Here is a 23072-nt window from a genome sequence, read left to right as displayed (position 1 = left end):
AACCGGTGATCCTATCATGCTTTTTCACCACCTTTCATCAAAAATATTTCTACACTGAAGTAAATGGCAGATAGCAGATTGAAATAAATTCAAGCCTAACATTTAAAGTTGGTACGTCAAATGTCTTCCGAACTGAAAAATTTGTCCTAAGCTTTGAAAAATGCATGAGTAATATGATATGGGATTTGCACTTTGCCGGTAAAGCAAGGCCGCCGTAAATTGGCAGATTTTGGCTTCAGGGTCTCTCCATTCAGGGGCTAGGCTCTTTGCTGTAGGCCTATCTAGCTACATGTTGCGCTCAGTCAAATACACAGGCTGTGAAAACACATTTAAAACACTACGCTCCTGGGGTCTGGAGACATTTACACTGTCACAATAACCACAATGTCAGCGATACAGAGGACCAATGTCCGCCACTTGGTGATCCAACAAACCTGTGTAAATGGCAGTCTTAGCATATTTATCTGGATTTGATTTTCGGTCAAGTTACAATTTTTCTGTTGTCTAATTGCCATTCCCTTGTATGCCGGGCGTTGACTTTTTGTCCCCCTTCTTCCAGATGCTGTGAAAATCATGAACATAATCTACACTGATGCATCCGCTTACCTTACCGTGTGTCACGTTACAGGCAGATTTTACCTCCTTTGGGCGCTAACGTTATTCAGATGGAGGGATAGTGGGTGTCATCAGGCCAACTGAAACACAGCACTCTACATATATTCAACCTGAGCCTGGAGGAAATCAAAAGATTGCTCATAGAAAGTCGCCTCGACGGTTCCACAAACCCCCACTTCTGTTTCTTTTGGTCTTGGGTGTTTTTCCGCAGAAGGCACGGAACTGTCTCATTGTTAAGCTACACACATGAAAACGATACTTCCCGTCACTTTCGAAATAAAAACTTTGCTTGCAAGTGTGGCTCTTCAACCTGTCTTGAGTAACGGGGTAACAGAGAGCAACAAATCTAAATTGCATTACATTTGGCACATTTATGTCTGTAGCATCTCAGCATAGAGAAATATTACAGCTTATTCTTGTTGTTGCAAATAGTAGTTATATACAAAAGAAAACTTATCTCAGGGTCTGCAATCTAGGCTTTCAAGAGCCTTCAGCTTTAGTGGATGGAGTTTGAATTTTTTTGTCATCTCAGCACAGGTCTATGTAAGAATGTATTCAGTAGACTTAATTAGCTTCAAATGCTTTAGTAATAACCTCTTTGACGTCTCTTTCACAGCCTTTATTGACAAATGAAAAGACACAGTTAATGCACAAACAACTGTTGCTTGCGAAAAGCTAAATCCAAGGTCTCAAACACCAATCAAGCTTCAGCAGATAGCATGGAAAAATTTAAAATCTTTTAAAAATCAGTCTTAACAAAGTGATTTGGATATTCATTAATGCAGTACCCATCTTTCTTTTATTTTGACGGTAACCATACAAAATGCTTCCGTATTTACTCTAGCGTTTTCTGTCTAACTTAACTCGGCCACTTCTCCATGTCCACATTTTCTCCCCCTGTATCCCCGCCCCCTTAAATCACCACTACCTCCTTCTCTCCGTGCTCCTAGAGGTTAGGATTAAAAGGACAGTTCATTCCAAAAACCAGCTAATATCTGTGACTGTATGAATGAAGAATGCTAGCCTTCCTGCCTACTGGTTGCTGCAGCCACTGTTGGTATCTGCTGAGGAAGCCCCATTGTTAAGTGAGGGTTTGTTCCTTTGCTCAAGGGCAATTTAATGGAAGTTGTTTTGGGAGAAATTTGCCTTATTTATTGAAATTCCCTATGTTTCCAGATGGACTGAGTGTCCCAGGAAAAGTCATTTTTGCATTATTTCTTTTATTATAAGGGAATAGAGTTACAGGAAAATCGACTGTTTTAATCAATTTTCATTCTCAAAACCTGCAGTAAAGACAGACAACAGCTCCATGACAGGGTCTGATCCTAATAACAGTAATTATTATTATTAGTCCTGGGTGCATACATGAAACAATTTATATTGTGGCTGAAAAGGTAAATATATACAGTATCATATACACACACACATATATATATATATAAAAATATAAGTCTGTGTGTGTGTTTGTGTGTGTGTGTGTGTGTGTGTGTGTGTGTATATATATATATATATATATATATATATATATATATATATATATATATATATATATATATATATATATATATATATACAGAGTTTCTATACACCATTCAGCTAAAACATTAAAACCGGTAACTGGTTAATATAGTGGCTGATCGGTGTATGTCAGCATTTGCAAGACAATAAAAGACTTATTAATAAATAAATGAAAAAAATTTTTTTTAAATATTGTTAAAACTATTACAGCAATTATCTCCTCAAACACAAAATTGTCTAATCTGTCAGATGTCAAATGATGCAGCATACTTTATTCCAACACATAATCTGCCTCTACCATCAGTGGTCCTGGCTCCTCATGTTAAGCATACAGTTTATTAATTACAGTGCAGGCTGCTCTCTGTGGTAAACCATCTCCCACAGTAACATTGTTAGGGGAATCCAAAGGTAAATCAATTACTGATGATGCATCCACAAGCCTGGCAATTCTCTGTAGTCTAAAATGTCTAAAACAAAGGTTTATTCAACATGACCCCCCAGACTGAATGTGACATGTTCCTATCATGTCGTATGGTCTCTTAATCCACAAGCACATCATGAGGCAAGTGTGTGTCTCTAGTTTTGCAATGTGACCTTGACAGTCAGTTTGGGACACTGTAACTGGGTGATGATGTTGATGAAATGTTTCTGGTCGATGGACAACAATCTGCATCATGATCAGAGGTTTACAACAGGGTTTCAGTGGAACAATCAATACAGGGCTACTGGCAGTGTGGTGTCATTGACAGGAGCTGGTGTCAGATGGGTTCCACGTGGACACATGAATGTACTGTTAGTGTTTTGTAGCATTGTGCAGCCACATCAGCTTTCAAGCTCATTCACTACAAGGTTTAAGTCTGGAAACAGCCACTGGAGAATAACTCAGACTGTACAGAAACATGCTAAGCAATCAGTCACACCTCAAATTTAACTTGATGAAGTGTTGATCAAAAGCAAAGAGCAATAACAGCCCAGGAAGTGGTGACGTCCAAGCAAATTGTTTTTTTTCTTTTGTTTTGCTTTGTTCTACTTCCTTTGTTGTCATTGTTATTGCTGTTTTTTCCACTTTAGACACCCACTTGGTTTCACTGTTGCTGTAACTGTAACTGGTTTTGATATTGTGGCTGGTTGTGGCTAATTGGTGTATAACCAAATTAGAGTGAATGGGCAGCTGTGGCTCATGTGGTACAGCAGTTCATCCACTAACCTCTGTGTTGGCGGTTCAATCTCCTTCTTCTGTCCACATGTCCGAGTGTTCTCTGGTAAGACACTGAACCCTAAGTTGCTCCGAATGTGCAGGCCAGTACCTTGCATGGCAACTATGTTGCCATCGGAGTGTATGTGAATCTGTGAATGAGAGGCAAAATTGTAAAACGCTCTGTAAACCACTAGGGTAAAAACGTGCTATGTACGTGCAGTCTTTTTACCAATGATGAGCTGAAAATACCTTCTGTCATTTTTGTACTTGTGAACAGAGGTCAGAAAGACAGAGGATTCAAGTCAGACTCAGTCACTAATCTGATGACTTCAGACTTGACTTGAAAAGATCAAAAAAGACTCGACTTGACTTTGACTTCAACACCAATGACTTGTGGCTTCACTTGGACTTCAACCTTTTGACTTGGAATTATTTGATATTTTCCCATGGCACAAAGACTAAAAGTAATGTTATAAAAATGAATGACAGAGAATCAACTCTTCATTTCTCTCACACCAGATATGCTTTGAATCAATTAGCTGATCATTTTGCAGAGGGAGGTAAAGGAGCGTTTGTTAGCGCAAAGATGAGAATAGATGATAACTCAGATTATCACATTCAGATGTAATGACTCTGCTGTGATCAATTAAAAGAGGCTGCAATATGAAAAATATCTAGTCACACTGGACACACCTGATCAGTGTAACTCCAACCACACCATAATTTTGAAAAATGCTAAAAAGTGGGCAAAGGGGCTGAGACGGGGCGTGGAATGTGTGAATGCAGGAGTTGCTCAGAGACCGCAAGGCACCTATGTTAGAGGGGTATTTTGAGGTGGAGGTCTTTTCCCCTTCAGAATCCCCTGAAGTGGACATTAGAGTGGTGGACCGATGGTTTTCCTGAGCCGTATCAATTTGAGCTGTTGGCTCCGCCCCCAGTAATGCCCGAAGCTGGAGCTCTCAGAGCTGAGCATGTAGTTAGAATAGCAATCTCATGAAAAATGCAGATTGCAAATGTACATAGCAGCATGTTGCTAGCGAAAGACCTGCTGCCATCTGGAACCATTGCAGAATCATCTGACAGTCTGAAGGGAAAGAATGCTTTCCGGTGGTGCTTCTACGGCCGTCAAAACCACAACTCCAAACCAGTGTGCCAAAATTGAAAAATACTAAGGATGCATGTATTAAAACAGTAGATGGCCTGTTGAGCCATTTTCAACCCATGAAATGCCGATTTCTTTTAACTTTGGAAAGAAATGTCAACATCAACAAGAGCACAATGGTTTTCATCACAGTACAGTCATATCATTTAGTTTACAGCTCAAAAAACATGTTTAAGTGTCTTTAAATTTCACAAAGTTTATTTTAAATGCAGTACATACAAATTTCTAAAAAAAAGTCATCATTTCTGTAAATTTACTAAGCCAATTGTTACTGTGTTTAAAATATTTTAAAAGGCTTTAAATTGCTGAAGGATTTGTAAAGACTGTTTGTGAATCAAAACATAACGCCCTCAGACTTTATGGTAACTTTATCTGACTTCTACATAAATGAAAAATGTATTCTATTGCATATACAAGACCATTTCAAACCATTTGGGACTCATAGTTCATTCTTGACCTGGGAAATAGCAGATGAAAGAATAATCTCACTTTATGGCCCATGTAGTAGCTGTTTGGAGCATTTGATTATATCACATGATCATTTCCAGCAGATGGCCCAACTGTCAGTTTTTTCTGAGCACTTTAAGGACTTCTTGTACATGTTCATGCATAAGTTGAGCTTCAGAATTTACTACAGTAACTCATAAATGTAACAAAGATACAAAAGAAGTAACATAACTTTCTGACAAGATACCATACAATTCTCAGATTTTACCATTAAACTACCAACTGCAGTGTTATTGTAATGTTAGTTTGTCTATTATTTGGCTATTTTAAAAGATTTTATTTTCAAATCCTGTTTTAGTCAACTCTTTAATATTAGTAATATTATAGAAAGATTATGTCACAGCAATGTATTGTCAAATTTTAATTTCTCACAGTTTTGGCAACATTACTTGTTATCACTGTACCCTTTACCTGCCTTAACTACATTCTTTAAAAAATTTGATAGGAGCACTCTGAATATGGAGACGACTTTCTTAAATACGATCTGTCTGTGTAGCACTTAAAGATGATAGATGACACAAACCCTTGTAACTATATATATTACCATGCTACTGAGCATGGTAAGGCAGCTATCTGATAATGATGAGAGATGTGCATGTGAAAATGAAGGTGTGTCAAATGATTTTGAAACAGAGTCACCGGTTATTACAATGTGGTTGTCTTGTGGTCTGTGTGTTTTACCCACGACTTTAGTGTTCTTGTATGAATTTGTCAGATACGTCAGGAACAAATAGTGCTTTATGATAACGAGTCTGGGGAAGTTTGACAGCTGTAAATGGAAGTAAGGGGAATTTCGGCAAAATTGGTGTTCTAGACAAGTGCTCAAATGTTAAATTTGGTTGGAAACTATATTTTTTGTCACCTCTGTATTGATAATTAAACTGGCAGATATAGTTATATGGTTGAATGGCTGTACACTAAATACTTTTCGTAAGAAGTTTAATTTTTGATTCACCCCAAATATATCCAGTAAAACATTGTTATAGAGGGTTGGAAAGTAAATGTTCTTGAGAGTTCTTTGGATCAACAGGGGACTAATTGTCATATTTGTCCCCAAGATACCTTGATTAGTGCTGAACTCTTAAGAGTTCTTGGCAGATACAACAGAAGCAACAGCAATGACAACAACAGTAATAATAAAATGATGGCCTACACAGACATTTTTCTTAGTTTTCTTTTATCGTGTGGTTAAAACAACAACAGCAACAAACAAACAACGTTCTTGCCCTGACGTCAGAACGCAAGGTACGTCACCAGACGTTGCTGACGTGTAGGCAGGGAAGTGGCTGTTGGCTGTGTTTAGCTGACAGTTTATAGCTCTTCCTCTTCATCATAAGCCTTTGTCATTGACAGCTCACTACGAAAACAGCTGAGATAGTACTTAGCCGTCTGATAAAACAGCAAAGCAAGACTAACCGGAAAAGTGGCACAGGTAGGGGATTTCTAATGAAATCACCGGCAAGAGCTAGCAGGCTGTAGTGCTAACTGTAGCTTTTACAGCTAGCTAAAAGATACGGACATATCTGCATTTAGCGGTTTGAGTTTAACACTGACGTTTACTCAGATTTCTGCGGAATACAGAAAGGTTTTTATTCTTGTGTATCCCGTGGTGGTCGTGGAGCAGAAGAAAGAGGAAAGACTGGACATCCAGCAATCACTGACTCAGCCGTCCATCTCACGGTTTGTGCTGGTTAAACTGAGGAGACTGTGAAAACCACGGCTGCTTATCAAATCATAATCACGCTTATCATTTCAGCCGTAAGACAGGCTCAGAGGCTTTGTCACCTCATGCTGAAATTTTCTTACATGCTGTTTTCAGTAACTGAGGCTTGCGCAGCGATTTACTTCACATAGATGGTGTTAGAATATCGTTGGGGTAGTGCTGGAAATATACATTCAGTTGCCTTTGTATTAGGTACACCAAGCAAAAAACAATATAGTGCAACACAATAGTCCCACCTTCATGAAGGTTCTGTTGGCTTATTTGGGACTGTGTCATCCAGCCTTGGGTTTATGGCGGGTCTATGGCATAACTTCTTGTGTGAAATGGGTTGAAATGACGTGCAAGTTGCACCTCAACCACAAACCAACCAGATTTACAAAAAAATCAAATGTTATTGAATATAATATAATCCCGTAACAGACTTATAGAGTACTTTTTATATGCATCCTGAAAGTTATATTTGCATAATAACCGATTTAAAATTATGTAGAATCGTTGTCCCTCTCAAGTTCTGTCAATGTACTGCACTTGCCTACCATTTTCCAAATTTGCTCAGTCTTTTTCTGAAAGATCTCCAACTCCTGTATTACTTTATTGGAACATTTGGATTATATTTATTTTTATAATTATGCACACTGGAAGTTGTCCTTGTATATTATGTGTTATAGAATGATTGTCAAACAAAATCTTAATCCAAATCCAGAAAGTATTTATTTCAACCTCCTGTGCATGTCGAGCATCTTTCGAAGAGAAGTCAGTCACAAAGTCGACTTGAGCGTCACAAATAACACATGACTAAGACGTCTTCGTACATTTATCGGGTTAACAAAAATATTGCATTAACCGTTTAGGAATTACTTTTTATAAATAGTCCCTCATTTACCGAGGCTCAAACAGTAATTGGACAAACCAACATAATTACAAATATATGGATTACTTTTAATATATGGAAGGCCAGGTTTATGGGTCTTTCTGCCCTCAGTTTTGTCTTGGGTAAGTGAAAAGCATGCTCAAATGGGTTAAGGTCAGTTGAATGACTTGGCCATTGAATATTCCACTTCTTTGCCATTAGAAGCTCTTGAGTTGCTTTCACAATGTGTTTTGGGTTATTATCTGTACTGTGAAGTATCGTCCTATCAGTTTTGCAGCATTTGGCTGAATCTCAGCAGATATTATAGCCCTATACACTTCAGAATTCATCCTGCTACTTCTATCAGTAGTCACATCATCGATAAACACAAGTGACCCAGTTCCATTGGCAACCATACATGCCAAGTGCCATAATACTGCCTCCACCAGGTTTGACAAATGATGAGGTATGCTTTGGATCATAAGCTGTTCCTTTCCTTCTCCATACTCTTGTCTTCCCATCATTCTGGTACAAGTTGATGTTGGTTTCATCTGTCCAAAGTATCTTGTTCCTGAACTGGGCAGGCTTTTTTAGATGTTTTCTTGCAAAGTCTAGTCTGGCTTTTCTGTTTTTGAGTGTTACCAGTGGTATGCACCTTTTAGTACATCCTCTGTATTTACATTCATGAAGGTGTCTCTTGATTGGAGACTTTGACAATGATACCTATCTTCCAGAGTGCTCCTGACCTGGCTAGATGTTGGGAAAGGGTTTTTCTTCACCGAAAAAAGAATTCTGCAATCATCACTTTATTGTCTTCCAGGTCTTCCAGGCCTTTTGTGTTGCTGAGCTCGCCAGTGTATTCCTTCTTTTTAAGAATGTACCAAATTGTTGATTCATGCACTCTTTAAATTTCTGCCATTTGTCTGATAGGTTAGTTTGGTTTTTAGTTTTTGTTTTTTCAGTGTTTTTTCAGTGTGCGCGTGTATGTATGTAATGTGTGTGTGTGTGTGTGTGTATGTATGTAATGTTTGTGTGTGTGTGTGTGTGTGTATATGTAATGTGTGTATATTATATATATATAATATTATATATATATAATGAGTGTATTCAGAATAGCGGATTTATTTTTTGTCTTTAGATGATGTAATTGATTAATCTACTCATTTTGTATCTTTACACTGCACAGCTTTGTAGTGGTAATAATCTGTTTTTGAAATTCCCAAATACACAAACCCTGCCCCCAGTAGTATTTTCTGAGTGTTTTTGGATATGCAGCGCTTTAGCCCCAAAACAGATGTGCATTGCTAGTATTTAAAAGTTGATATTACACAAACTCCGCATCATCGATTAGTTTGTAGACGTATCATTACCATTATATTTCCTTTAAGTGAGATTGGTGGGATTAATAATGACTGGACACTGGATATGAAACATGTATGAAAACAGTTATAGGACTATGCAATCATTACATCCATGTTATGGGTATATGCGGTATTTAAAAGTGACAGGAATCCAGTCACGGTATGGTCAAAACGTTGCAAAAAGTTTCTTTCTGCTAAAAGCCTACTGTTGGAATCCACCTTATTTGATTTTGTCAACCCAACTGAATAGCTGTGTATTTAAACTTGCTCCAAGGCCTTCAAACAACACGCCTAAACATAGCTGTTTTAGGGGAGAAGCAACCTCCCTGCAAACCCAGTGGATGGATGATAGAGGATGTCAAAGATAAACTAACACTCTCTGTTTTCCAGAGGTGGGCTTGAATACAGCAGCTTTATGGGGAAGAGGAGGGTCCCAGATCTGTACAGAGCCCCCTTTCCCTTGTACTCCATTAAAGTGGACCCTAAAACAGGGCTAGTGATCACAGCAGGAGGAGGAGGGGCCTCCAAGACAGGCATAAAGAATGCTGTGGTAAGTACTGAGGATCAGGTATTTTAGTGATTAAACTGTTGTTTTAATACAACACTACGGTGGCTGTGAGAGCTCTGCAACACATTAAAACTTAACACACACACACACGCACACACACATAGACAAAACACAAAAACATGAAGAAAACAGCTTCACTTCATTCTGTATGTGGTTGTGTTGTGTGAATTCAGTTTTTTTCTGTGTTTTTGGTATTTGCATGAATTACGTTGCCTTTCATGTATTTGGATGTCTTTTGTGTACTTGGTAGGGTTGTGTGCATTTGCTTGCATTGCATGCATTTGGTTGTGTTTTCTGTTTTTCCAGTGTGTTTCTATATTTAGATGTCTTCACTCTCTTTGCTTGTGTTTTTTGATTTCACATGTGTTTTCTTAAGCTGTAGTGTATTTACCTTTCAGAGCCACCGTAGAATACAGCAGAATACATTATAATACTTTTACACACTGCATGTTTATTGTAAAAGAAACATTTAAAGTTGGTCAACTTGCAGTGTCAGCACTAGAACATGTTCAGTCTGTGTGTATGAATGGAAATCTGGAACCCAGACGTTGTGAGTGTGTAAACCAGTTGCCTCATGACTGTGTGTTTCAGCACTTCCTGGATCTACAGCTGGTTGGAGAACAACAGTACTGTGCCAGCCTCCTTCACTCTCATGATACTGACACACGTGCCACCATGAACTTGGCTGTAGGTGATGGTGTAATCGCTGCAGGACAGGATGGGACCTGTTGTCTGATGAGGTTTCAACAGTGCACGCAGAAAGAAGGAGGCAAAGCTCCTGCTAAAGATGGTGAGAATTACTACTACAGACTGAAGTATATCTGCTGTCACAAAAACATATGCTGCATATATTGCACTTATTGATATGTGGCTGACTCATTTGTTGATTGCAAGTACATATGTGTAAATTTCCATTTACTTAGCCATAATGACATGTTTTTTTAAAGATGTGCAGAAACTAGCCAGTTCAGAATAGATTAAGTTAATTTCTAAATGTACTGATGATGAAGGGGAGTATTCTCTCTCTTTACATTTCTACAAAAATGTGTTTTCACTTGAAGGCAGTGGTATGACATCCAGCATCTCACAGGGAAACTTTCAGAGATCTACCGGCTGAAGAAAACAAATTTCACAACTAGAATAGCACTCAGTTGAATGCATACCTCCGTCAAGGTGAAATGTTAAGTGAGTGTGTGCAATGTTAAGGAAAGTGATTGATTAAAAAGTCCTGACTCTGCCTCTTTAACTGTATCTGCACCAAAATGTAATGGATTCCGTTACCCATGCACCATCCAGCTGCCAAATAAACAAACTAACAAACAGTCATGGGTGAAAACATAACCTCCTTGGTGGAGGTAATAAAAATGTTTAAAATTTCAAACCAGGGGCCTATATCACAGAGCGTTTCTGACTCAGTCTGGCTGTCTTTGTGTTACCTGGCTTCACTGAGCCTAACATCAGTGATCTGAAGAACTGCTATTATGAGGCTCCTTATCAGATGGTTTCCATTTTACAGGCTATGAGCAGAGAATGTTCAGTTTTAAGTCATGTGTGTTATCATCGGAATTATTAATAGAGTATCTAATTATATTAAACAGCATTAGAAAAATTACATTATTGCCATAGTAAAAAATTGATATTCATTGTTGTAAAATAGTATTTACTGTACAATATAATCACACTTACTAGAGAAGCTGTAGGAATATTGTCCACAAAATTAGTACGGTTAAGACTGATAATTGTTACATTGACCTTTTCAAATATGGTTGGCATTTTCATCATGTTCAGTAGTGTACCCTGTGTATGGAAAAATATGCGGATGATCCTTTTATTTTCCACAGGGCCTTCACGACACAGGCTCCTGATTAAATGCTACATTTTTTTCTACATTTAAGTTGAGGATTTTGTAGTCTTCTTTAGTGACTTTGGACACTAGTAATGCTGTATTAAGTACCAACATAGGACAGGCACTGATGAAGTAGTGTTTTTAGACATCAACTTCTGTACCAAATGTTACAGTTACAGCTTAATTAGGGAAAAGTAAGTAGCTGAAATGAAGAGTATCCGTAACAGTATTATAGAAGTTATAGGTTATCAGAAGTTCACAAAATGTCAGTATTGTACATCCCTTTCTGAAACTTCGATTAAGCAAAAGTGCACCAAATTTCACAAATGTAGAATCTGACTAAAATTTGGCCTTATCTGCTTCCCATAGCCCCAAATTGATGCAACAATTGGTTGTACAACAGATGCGTAATGATTCAAAACATGGGCTGTAAGAAAAGGCAGATATCACCTTTATTCATATACATATACTATACATCTAAACTTGTCTTAGTTCACAAACCCCTGTGTCTTTCCCAATCAGGCTTCTTTTTAATCCAGTAAAACTTTGTGGTGTCTGTGCAGTAGGGAACAGTGTGCAGCAGGGTAGTGCCAGGCGACGAGCTGGGAAAGGAGACAAAGGTGGACGGTATGGAGCTGCAGCCTCTGGAGATATGTCAGATTTGAAGGATGAGACAACTCACATCTCTGTGACTGGTTTGGCAGAAGTGCAGTCAGACCTGAACCCTCAGGACCCACTCCAGAAGGTGGTCAGGTTCAGTCCTGACCTGAGCCTTCTGCTGACAGGAGGCACAGACGGACACGTACGGGTCTGGGAGGTAAACATTGTTTAGTTGTATTTTTCACTTTAAGAGTATTTCCACACCTGCCACATCTGAGTGGTGCATTCAGGTTTCGGAGCATGTACTGTGTTAGTCTGATTCATTTGGGAGGTGAGGACTATACTTTTGAACTTGAGTATGGATATAAAGTGGATGTTGGCATGTGAGCCAGATGGTGGAAATGCTCCTTATTGTGGTCTGTCCTGCAGTTTTATGATAGTACAGCATTCCTTAAACTAATTTAACCCTACCAAAGCCCCACGTATTGCTGAAATGATAAGGTGATAAATCCATTAGTAACCCTTTTTGATTATTAATTGATAGTTGAGATAATTTACCAATACAAATGAGCTGGTTATAAATTTTCAGTTGTAAAAATTCTGTGACTTTTCAACTGTTAGGGTGGAACATTATCTTTGCTGCTGTAGCTCATTCACTTAAATGTTAGAGTTGAAGTTGATGAGTTCCCATTTGGCTGTCCAGAAATGGCCTTTTGCACACAACTCAGCCATTAATTGTAGACTTTTGGACTATCTTTTGGATTGTAGAAACCTGGGCATTTTCCTCTTTTATCAGTCCTGCATGTTTTATTTTTATTTCCACCCAGAAGGTTGTGTTCGTTTTTCAACAGGGTAACACAAAAAGTTCCAAACTGATTTGCACCAAACTTAGCCGAAGGATGGAGCATGAGCCAGGGAAGAACCCAGTAAATTTTGGTGCGGATCCAGTGATAGGGGTGGCTCCAGGAATTTTTTATTGCTTACCTTAACATTGCAAGATAGGGCATTTTTTTAACGTTCTTGTCAATATTTGGTCTTGGTGGAGGTATGCACTCTACTGAGTGCCATTCTAGTTCATTATTAGATCATTTTTTGATTGTTGTAGATGAAAATCCTAGAATGGTGACTGTTTCTGAAAAGTGCGATGTCTACCACCAACGATCATGCAGAAAAGGAAATTTAACAATTTTCTCTTATTTTCATCATTTTGGCCCTCTGTCCTATTGATTAAATTTCATTTTATTTTACTAAAGAACTTCATTAATGAGTTCTGGGGAAATGAGGACTGTGTTAGACAGTTCAACAATAGAGTACAAAAGATATCAACATAAGCCCTCAGAAAGTTTTAAACAAGTCCACCTGTCCATAGGCGCTATTAGGGAGTAAAATGAAGGTAGACACTAAATGTATTGAAAAAACCTTTGTACGTATCCCATTACCTTTTGCAGACTAACTGACCTACTATTGAACTGACTATACTATACTGGAGAATTATGTGTTTTGAGGTAAAGAGGAATTTGTTAAGGTTTGTTGGACTGCGCTGTAAAGATGTTGTTTTGTTATTTCAGAAATCAGTCTTGTAACTGGTGAACAAAATCATAACCAAAAGGAATGATGGGGGAAACTGCAAAAATACAAAGATGATTTATCTTGATCATTCTAATATGTTTTGATGTTGTTGTTTACCTTAATAAGCAAGTGTATGTAATAGAACATATGCACTTTTGTTTTTACCTTGATTGATTGTTCTTGATTCTTGTACAGTTTCCATCCCTGAAGAAGAAGTTTGACTTGAAAGCACATGAAGGGGAAATTGAAGACTTGGATATGAGTCCAGGGAACAAGGTAAAACACTTACACCTTTGGGTGTGGATATTTAATGTGGGCTCTAAATAATGACAAATACTGTGTACTGATTCATTAGTAATGATCGGTATGTTGTGTTGTGTTCTCATGCAGCACCTGGTGACTGTTGGCCGGGACTTTGCCTGCAGTGTATGGAGTGGCAACCAATTGGCTATGGGTCTTAAATGGCATGAAACCCTGCCTCAAATGGCTGAGAAGACTTATCGATACATGGCTTGCAGGTTTATTCTGTGAAAGAGCACCCCAGCTTTTCACCTCATCATATCCATGTCGATGATGTAACAGTACTATCCATCGTTGTATTTTCATGTGTTTCAGGTTTGGAAAGGTAGAGGACCACAAAGAAGCCCTGAGGCTTTACACAGTCCAGATCCCCCATAAAAGAGACAGAAGACCTCCTCCTTGCTACCTCACCAAGTGGGACGGCAAGAGCTTCCTGCCTATGTTGACAGCTTCCTGTGGTACTGAGGTCATCTCCAGTCTGGCTGTCAGGTAACTGATAAGTTCATAATATAATATGTTAACCGTTAACCATGGATGCTGAGAGAAACACAATGATGACCTGACACACCCTATGCCCCACGGTCAGTCAGGCTGCTTGCTCTCAGTGTCTCATTACTTGCCATGTACTTCCTTTTTTCTAGTGTTGTGTAATTTTCTGATCAGCCGAATTGGATGCCACTATAAACTACACTTTCTTATTAAGTAGCCAGTATCTCTCGGCCTATATGTTGGTAAAGTCCCTACTTGATGATTATCATCAGGTCAAGTGGCTCTAATGGAGAAATACCTAACTGTATTTGCAATGTTACTGCCGGTTTCATATATACATAAACTCTGGTGTCAGTCCAGTAACTTTTGGTTATGATACCAAAACAGTACTGGGTTTTTTTTTTTTTTTTTTTTTAATCAGAATAAGTCTGATGATACAGTATTTTCTATGTTTCTTCTTGTCAAGAATTCTCATGTGCACAGCCAAACCAACACTGAATGTCTACTAACACGTATGTGTGTGTATCCAAAGCTTGATATATCTTGTTCCTCTGTGTCACACCACAGATAGCATTGTTAAAAATATTTGTTTTAGGCCTAGGAGATTTATTTACAATAGAACCTTATGGATGCATCAGCCACAAACAGGCCACAGCCTATCTGAATGCCACTCAGGAAAAGGATACAGGGCTTAGGGCTAGTTTACGGTCTCTCAGAAATATTTCTTAAGATGTGGTGTCCGACCATGTCGGAAATCAAATATGTTTATAGTTGTTACGTACAGCTGCACTGGAGGACGGAGTGAAAAGCCAGCCATGATGGAGAGGAGGGAGATGCAATATTTTTTAAAAACGGGGATAACGCATAGTTAGGCGTATAGTTTCACACAGTCTCTCCTGGGAGACATTGTTAGTGTTGCAGTCAGTTGTTCACATGAAAAATGCCACAAATAGTTGTAACAACTGAAGAAAGAGAGCTAAAGAGAGGTTCCTCTCTCACCTCCACACAACTGACCAATCATGGCGTTAAGTGGGTGTGAATGTTGGATTGTCTATTTTGGAAAGTTACAGAAAATGGTCAACACAGACACTCCCTATTCACCATCAGAAGGTGTAGGGGAAACGGGCTTGTGATGCTGACCAGCCATCTGACAAGCAGTTCGTACAGAGTAACAAATCCTGCTTTATCTGTTGCAGGTGAGCTGAGCTAGCTTTCCACAGTCGCTTCACTCGTTCCACACAGGGTCCTCCACCTAATCACATGGCTGGGCCAACTCCACTCAGGTCCGCCTCTTGTTTGGACAAATGTGCACTGACCTCGGTTGGCTTCAGTTGATTTAGGTTTCTAAATACACACAGACAGCAACCACCAAAAATCCTACAAGGATGAGGTTCATCATTCATTGTCCATCATGGTCTCCACAAAAGCCTTGCTCTGTGTATTCATCTGTAACACACCACTCTCAAGCAACCATACTCTGTCTACACTCTCAATCTCTGTGTCTGCCCTCAGGCCTGCTCATATTACATAAGACCTGTCGTAATGAGACTGGCAAAGATCAAAATAAGAAATGACAACCTGTGACTGTGACTCTGTGTCATGGAGATTCATTGTTGTTTAGAAACAATTGAGCCACACTGTTGAACTGGAATACATATTCCTTCATCACCACGAACACACACACAGTAGTTTATTTGACTCAGCCCCCCATATACTGTCCTGCTGCCCCAAATACTCAAGTGAGTAACCACAAATGTGGATGAATGCACTGCTGGGATTTATTGACAATAATAAAAAAAAAAAAATCCAACTTATTCTTAAACGGAGTGTTTACACTTTTTCATATGTAACCCCTTTTATGCAGATGCATAATGTCTGAACACAAACTGTCATTCAAAAACTTAGAGCTTGAATAAAACCCAGTTTTATGTAAACAAATCCTTGGTTTAAAACAGAAAATGTATTATTAAAAAATTATTAAGCCCAAGAATCTGACAAGCATTCAGCGCTGACTATTAGCACATGACAGTTTTGTTTTTTTTTTTTTTTTTTTTTACTCTCTTGTACAGATTCAGTTACTCCTAAGAAAGTATTATGGTTTTATAATCAAAGGACCATACCAGTGGTTTTGCATGTTTAAGCTAAATAACCTTACCTTACTTCATCTAGTTTTTGTAATTATTTTATAATTAAGTTCCATGGTGGAGAAATACATTCCTTCTGTGTTGGTTTGGTCAGCAGAGCAGATATCTTGCCTAAGAGTAGTTGTGATTGGACAGGCATGTCTGACCCATACATTCTGGAATTTGAGGTATAACATACATATATATTTTTGATAAGGTTCCCTTAAATTTGCAACTGAATCTACTTGGCAGGACATTTTACAGAGGAAAATTAACAAGTCACTTCACTACTATTTCTTTTTCCTTTATCAGCTGACATGCATTGTCTGCCGTCTATTGGTTCAGAGGCTAGCGTTCTGGTTGATCTGAAGATAAGGCAGCACTCTCCCCTTTTCTTGCCCTTTCCTGTATCTTTCTGCCTTAGCACCATTTCTTTCTCAGTATACACTGGCTCAAACTGATACAATACAACATTTCTGTAGAAAGTGAAGTTCTTTCCTCATCATATCGCCGTGTGACATTTTCTTGTGAAAATGTCACTACTTTATAGAGTTACTTCTTTAGTAACTACTTTTTATTTAAATGGTATGCACACTATCCAGTTCTGATCATCCAATGAGAATGCACATCTGAGGTAAAAAAATAACTTTAAAACTTATGACTAGTTTTTGCAGCATTCATGTCTGATAATTGTTCGTGTCCCCTGTTGACTTTCCTAACATCACATCTTCTAAATACAATTCTGTGTGGCAGCTGAATGGAGAAACTGCATCAGACCTTCACATTAGCATGTGAATGCACCACCACAATTTTAACACTATTAAAACTCTAAAATTACATAACTTTAATGAAAAGCATTGCGGAACTGTTTCATTTTGATGGATGTTGAGCAGTTTTCAACTCTCTGCGAGTTGATTTTGATTGTGGGCTAAGAAGAACTGAAACCAGCAGGCCCCTGGAAGGAAGGAAAACAAGTTTAAAGATTACAGTGCCACTTGCATGGATTGTGAAATGGTTGCTAGTAATGTAAGTTGTAAGCCTTTGTGCATAAGTGATTGTGCAAACCACTGGTGTAGACTGTTAAGGGCGACTAGATTTGTATTGTACAGTGTTCACCTGTCCAGGCAAGTAAAAAAAAGTAGGTTCTTTCTGAAGCCTGTTTAAGTTGGACAGTAGAGAAAAAGTGATCACATATACATTGTTGTCTTAAAAGTACTTTAGCATAGCTCATTTGGTTTGGAAAGGTTAATCAGACTGTTTAGGATCAACTGTTTATTTCTCATAGCTTAAGATGTTGATTTGTCTTTGACAGTGACTCTGGAACATTTCTTGGTGTTGGAACTGTAACAGGATCAGTATCTATCTACATCGCTTTCTCCCTGCAGGTAAAGAGATTGTAGACACACATCTCAAACTAACAGATGCATAAATCAACCAAGCAGCCCTGCTGTATGATGGTAATTTGCTCTTACTGTTTGTTTGTGTAGAAGCTCTATTATGTACAGGAGTCCCATGGTATTGTTGTGACAGACCTGGCCTTCCTGCCTGACTTGCTGAAAGGCAAAAATATCAAAGGGAATAATGAAACAGCCATGTTGAGTGTAGCTGTGGACAGCCGCTGTCAAGTACATGCTCTCCCCAACAGAAGTAAGTCCTGCATCATCATCCAGTGAACACACTAAGACTGTGTCATAACCTCAGACCCTCTCACTTTATCTTTTGTCTCTTTGTTTTGCATTTCTTCCAGGGTCCTTTCCTATCTGGCTGGTGGTGTTCTTCTGTGGCCTCATACTAGTGGGAGTCATCATCCTCCTACAGTACATCTTTCCAGGATTTATTTAAAACATGCAAGGGTTGATGAAGCTTGGACACAATTTCACATACCTTATTTTGCCACTGTCAACATCAGCAGTCCTCAGTCCAACATCCAGACATCCCAGTGCTGTATGACAACTACCAGCTGAGCCTGTGAAGGCTCTTGCAGCTGCAGTGCTGACTCTGAACAGCTTTTATGACACCCTGACATCGTCCCCCCTCAGCTCTTTCTCAGGGTTGTTCCTCTCAGACCTGTAAACCCAGTGGAGTCAAACCAGGGCAGACTGAGATTTTAACTGTTTTGATATCTATCAATTAACCCTTAATCTTTTTTGGATTCATGTTTGAGAGTTGAAGGACTTGGGTTCATGAATGTTTAAGGATGGGGTCTTTTTATTGACATATTTAAGGAACAATGTAAAAATGTATAAATGATTGGCACATAATGTGTCTGATTGTTTTGTCTTTACACACTTTGAATTAGTCGTTCGCTTTAAATAACTGCTTTGCTTGCTTTTTATTTGTTTTTCCAATTTATCCACTAGTGGGCAGCAGAGACTAGACGTTCAAAGTCCTGAAGTAAAGGGCTGCCAGTGAAGATTAAGTGTTCCACATGCCAAAGTGCATTGAATTTTTGAACATATGGCTGCATGATTTATTTTGATTTACTGTGCCCATATTTAGGGTTGCCCAGTGTTAAGTAAACATTTCTAAACAAAGTTGCTGCATTCTCCACAAATGGAAAATCATTTGATATCATTACAACAAAGAGATGTGGGTAAATTTGGTATAAGCATACAAGAAGCAGAGATTCTGTAAACTTAATGAAAATGTTATTTTTACCACAAAGAAAGCTGGATATTTGCTTCTTTTATGAAGACATTGCCATGTTTAATTTAATATAAAAATTCTGACTGCAAATATACTGCCCAGCATATGTTCAAAAATGTGAACGGATTTTTAAAATGATTCCTATATTATTGTAACTAACTTTGTGAAATGATGGAAGAAATAAAATATTAATAAGAAAGGTAGTTTAAAAAAACATTTGGCCTCCCTATATGCTTCTTGAGCTCTCTTAATCTCTCTGGTGACCAGGGCACCCCTTCACAGCTAACGCGATATATCCTTCCACTTTCCATTAAAAGGCTTAACACAGTCATGTTACAGAGGCACAATGCAATGACCTTAAAGCTGCTACTTAGTGCTTTGTACTTGATTTATTATATATCCCAAAATTGGTGGCACATACAGAGCCTATATAAAAATCCAGCCATACAGGTCTTCATTTTTTGGATACATTTTTAGAAACAAAAAGCCCAGTTTGGGAATAGGTAACTCAAACAGCAAAACTTCAAACAGCCTGTGTTCTCAAAACATTCCATATAATCAGAAAAACCCTCAAACATAACAAACAGAACAACCCTCCTTTTTAACACAATTACACCAAAGTACTTGGTCAGAACTAAATGTTTTAGTCAACATCTTTCTCCTCCAAATCTTTCCTGTTATTTACATCAGGTCATAGATTTTTATCCAGATGGCACCTACTGTAATAGTTTCCCTAACCAGACACTTAGTACAGAAAAGCTTTGTGTAACAAATTACACTTTGACATTTAGTACTGCGAGTCCATGACGTCAGAGTGTGAAACTGAACATGAGATTTCCAATTGTTATATTGAAAGAATTAGCTCACGTTCATTAAGGAACAGATAGTTGGTTGACCATTGGTTGTATTCTTGGATAGGATGCTCTCCTGAACAACTACTTTTCAGTAAGGTGGAACTTCATATTATCCAATATGAAACTGGCAACCATTGCACTTTCACAGATTTCACCTAACATTTGCATATCCCTGGACCTCACTACTGCACTTTTTTCTCTCTACTTCCATTTTTATGACATATAACAAGTGTTCAGCCTGCTGTGAACCTTTACATGTGACCACATAGTGGAGTCAAAAATTAAAAGAAAATTCAAATGAAAACCAAGGATAAGGCTGGCAATACTATATATTTTGTTACTGTGAACAAATGCCAGAAAAAAAACAAAACCAATAATGTGTTGGTCCAAGCCCACTGGTTCCTACTGAAGGTGTATAGTAAATGTTTTTTAAAAAAACAAACAACTCACACTATAAAATATCATACATGAATTTAGTGGAATCAACTAATATTTTCTAGTCCACTTAATGTAAACATGTAAGTTTTGTTAATTTCAAGTTAATTCAAATTAGAATGTCTAGTTTTAATTTTCAGACTTTAGAACTTATAAACACGAGTTGTTCTGAATTGAGATCTTGTGACGTAAAGTGATGAGTTGAATGAATTAACCTTTGAAAATTCTTCATTCAATAAATGAATTTTTTAAAGAAACAAAACTAGCATATTAACAGACTTACCAGAATGCATTGTTTGAGTGTTAGAACCCCTTTTTTGTAGTTTGAAGAAAACAGACATGATGGAAACCGGCTGTCTGTCTTTAATACATGTTGAATTGAGTCATGGTTGTTTCTTTTCATAATAATGAAAACAATCCTAACCACAATGAAGGTTAGTATAGAATTCACTCTGTGTCCCTGCATACTTAGAGTTTAACAAAGTCACTGGTAGCAGCCCTGCATATTTTCTTTGGACTGACTTTGGTACAAAATCTTTCCAACAGGTACAGCTGTAAGGTCTTCATGTCTGTTCTTCAAGAACTGACTCTTTAAACTGAGAAATGTAAAAGGAAAGTAAATCTGTCTGTAATGACTGTCTGTGTGACTAAACAGTTGATTGAAGTTAAAATCTGAAGTTTATTGAACTTGTTTTCTCAAGTTACCATTTCAGTTTAATTTAACATTTGAAAGACTCATAAAACGACATTGAAATAACTATTTAACCTAAGTACACTCAACGCACATTTTTAAGACAGCAGGGGAACTTAGGTTTCTAAGTTGAATGAAAAAAGTGATTTGCTTTGCACAAATATGTAATTTAATTTTTAAATAAGCTTGATTAATTTCCTAAAAGGGCGGATCATCGTAGTTTTAAAAAAAAATAGGAGGAAATAGTACATTTGTTGGGGACTATTTTCAGCTGCGGATTAATCCACATTAATCCATATTTGGGGCAGCAGGGCAGTGTGTGTGAGACTGAGTCAAAAATAAACTATAGTGTGTGTGTTCATGGTGATGAAGGAACATACCACCCAATGCAACAGAGTGGCTCTCTGATGTGTCTTTAATAGGTTTTGGACAACAGTGGAGCTCTATGGCACAGAGGAATAAGATATATCAGGCTCTGGATACACACACAATACTGGTAAGTAGGAGACATTCAGTGTTGGCTTGTTGACAATAAGGCAGAGAATATCACTAGACTTGTCCTTTACTGAATGAAAGAATAAGATAAGGCAATCTGACACAGTTGTGTAACATTGTAAAAGTTGAAAGGAATTTTTAAACAGGTATGTAATGGGAGTGAATTGTTAAAAAAACTCCAAAGTAACTGTTAAGAAAGAATCAAGTACAAATGGGTCTTTTCCAACACATGAAAGTCTACAAGATACTTTATCATTGAGTCTTTAGTTGCAGAACAATGGTCTTTTTATTTTATATCACGTTTACAGCATCTTTAAAACAGCAACAGCAGTCCTGACCTCTGCTCCTCTGGTCATCTGAATACCAGCTAGACAGAGCTGAGAGTGGTGGAGTGATCCATCATTCAGGCCCAGTTCAGTGTTGCCAGAGAGCCACTCAGGTTGCCAGGATGCACAAGCTCTGAATCTATAGGGAGCAGCATTCAGGACACTATGAGAACATCTCTTGTTAGACAACAGTCTGTGACAGGAGGGGTGTTCTGATGAAGTTTTGTTGTGTTGTGGTCGACCCAGGTTGCCCCTGTGTCTATGTCTGTATTAGTAAATAGTTTCTTTAGTTTCCCTTTCAGTAGACCACCTGGAAGAACCATGACATTGTCTTCAATAGCAGTTTATCAAAAAAGTTCAACTGTGGCTCACCATGTTCTGTTGGCACACTAACCGAGGAGCTGGTGAGCACCACCCAGAACTGTGAGGACAGACAAACTCAGTGGTCAACATGTATTGTGGCTATACTGCATTCTGTTTCAATGAAGTTTAATTGGTCTCTAATTGAGACCCTCTATCACAGTCTCTCCTGTGAACTTTGATGATGAATATTTGAGTCCGGAACTATTTGGAGCATCATGTACTATGCAAGGCAGGGAGTATGAAAATTTGAATTCGAGCTACAGACCAAAAAATTACTGATAGAATCATTATCTACGCTGGCACCAACGATATTCCAAACAGCAGTCCAAGGTACTAAAGCGTGACTTCCTCCATCTTTTCAACATTTGAAAACAGTCCAACAGCAGTGTTTTCATCTCTGGCCCAACCCTCACCTATGGCCAATGAATGGGGTGGTTAAGCAGGCTGCTCAGCCTCAACACTTGGCTCTCATCTGTCTGTGACTCCCACAGCATTGGCTTTATAGGTAATTTTAATGTCTTTTGGGACCGGAGGCATCTTTTCGGAGCAGACGGGTTCCACTTAAACAAATCTGGCAGCTGTTTGCTCTCCACCAACATATCATATGGCATACAGCATGCTCATGCGACCACATCTACCACTGACTGCAACTGTCTATGTTACTAGTTTGCGCTTGCTGACCAGTCCATCAGAAATTGATGTCCCCCAGATCCTTTACCAGACTTGGATCATCTGATATTTCTGACCATGCAGTAATTCCTGTTGTTCACTACCAGACCTTACACCAAACAACATAACATCAAACAAACTTATGGTGAGAGTTTTAATAATGT

The 23072-nt window shown here is 38.3% G+C and overlaps 2 protein-coding genes across 5 annotated transcripts in view; one reads left to right on the top strand and one right to left on the bottom strand.

Annotated features, from left to right (window-relative positions):
- adcy3a (adenylate cyclase 3a) overlaps positions 1–847 on the bottom strand; it is a 47879-nt gene extending 47032 nt beyond the window's left edge. For 2 of the 3 annotated variants that reach the window (XM_040117191.1, XM_040117192.1), the window contains exon 1: positions 607–847. The gene's annotated coding sequence lies outside the window, so the exon portion shown is untranslated. The remainder of the gene's footprint in view (positions 1–606) is intronic. The other variant, XM_040117193.1, reaches the window with a different exon arrangement.
- A 5387-nt stretch (positions 848–6234) lies between these two features.
- preb (prolactin regulatory element binding) lies at positions 6235–19435 on the top strand. 2 transcript variants are annotated; one of them, XM_040118256.1, is made up of 10 exons: positions 6235–6432; positions 9325–9484; positions 10094–10292; positions 11912–12165; positions 13713–13793; positions 13908–14035; positions 14133–14306; positions 17742–17814; positions 17917–18076; positions 18177–19417. In XM_040118256.1, the coding sequence occupies exons 2-10, from the start codon at positions 9350–9352 to the stop codon at positions 18269–18271; spliced, it is 1299 nt and encodes a 432-aa protein (XP_039974190.1). In that variant the 5' UTR covers positions 6235–6432; positions 9325–9349; the 3' UTR covers positions 18272–19417. The 2 variants fall into 2 exon arrangements, with proteins under 2 accessions (XP_039974190.1, XP_039974191.1); XM_040118257.1 differs by lacking the exon at positions 6235–6432 and adding an exon at positions 6440–6680 and having other exon boundaries at positions 18177–19435.
- Positions 19436–23072: the final 3637 nt, after the last annotated feature.

Source organism: Xiphias gladius, chromosome 22, assembly GCF_016859285.1.
Source record: "Xiphias gladius isolate SHS-SW01 ecotype Sanya breed wild chromosome 22, ASM1685928v1, whole genome shotgun sequence".
NCBI classification, from domain to species: domain Eukaryota; kingdom Metazoa; phylum Chordata; class Actinopteri; order Istiophoriformes; family Xiphiidae; genus Xiphias; species Xiphias gladius.
Note: the sequence above shows the minus strand (reverse complement) of the source record. Positions and strands in the feature narration are given on the sequence as shown.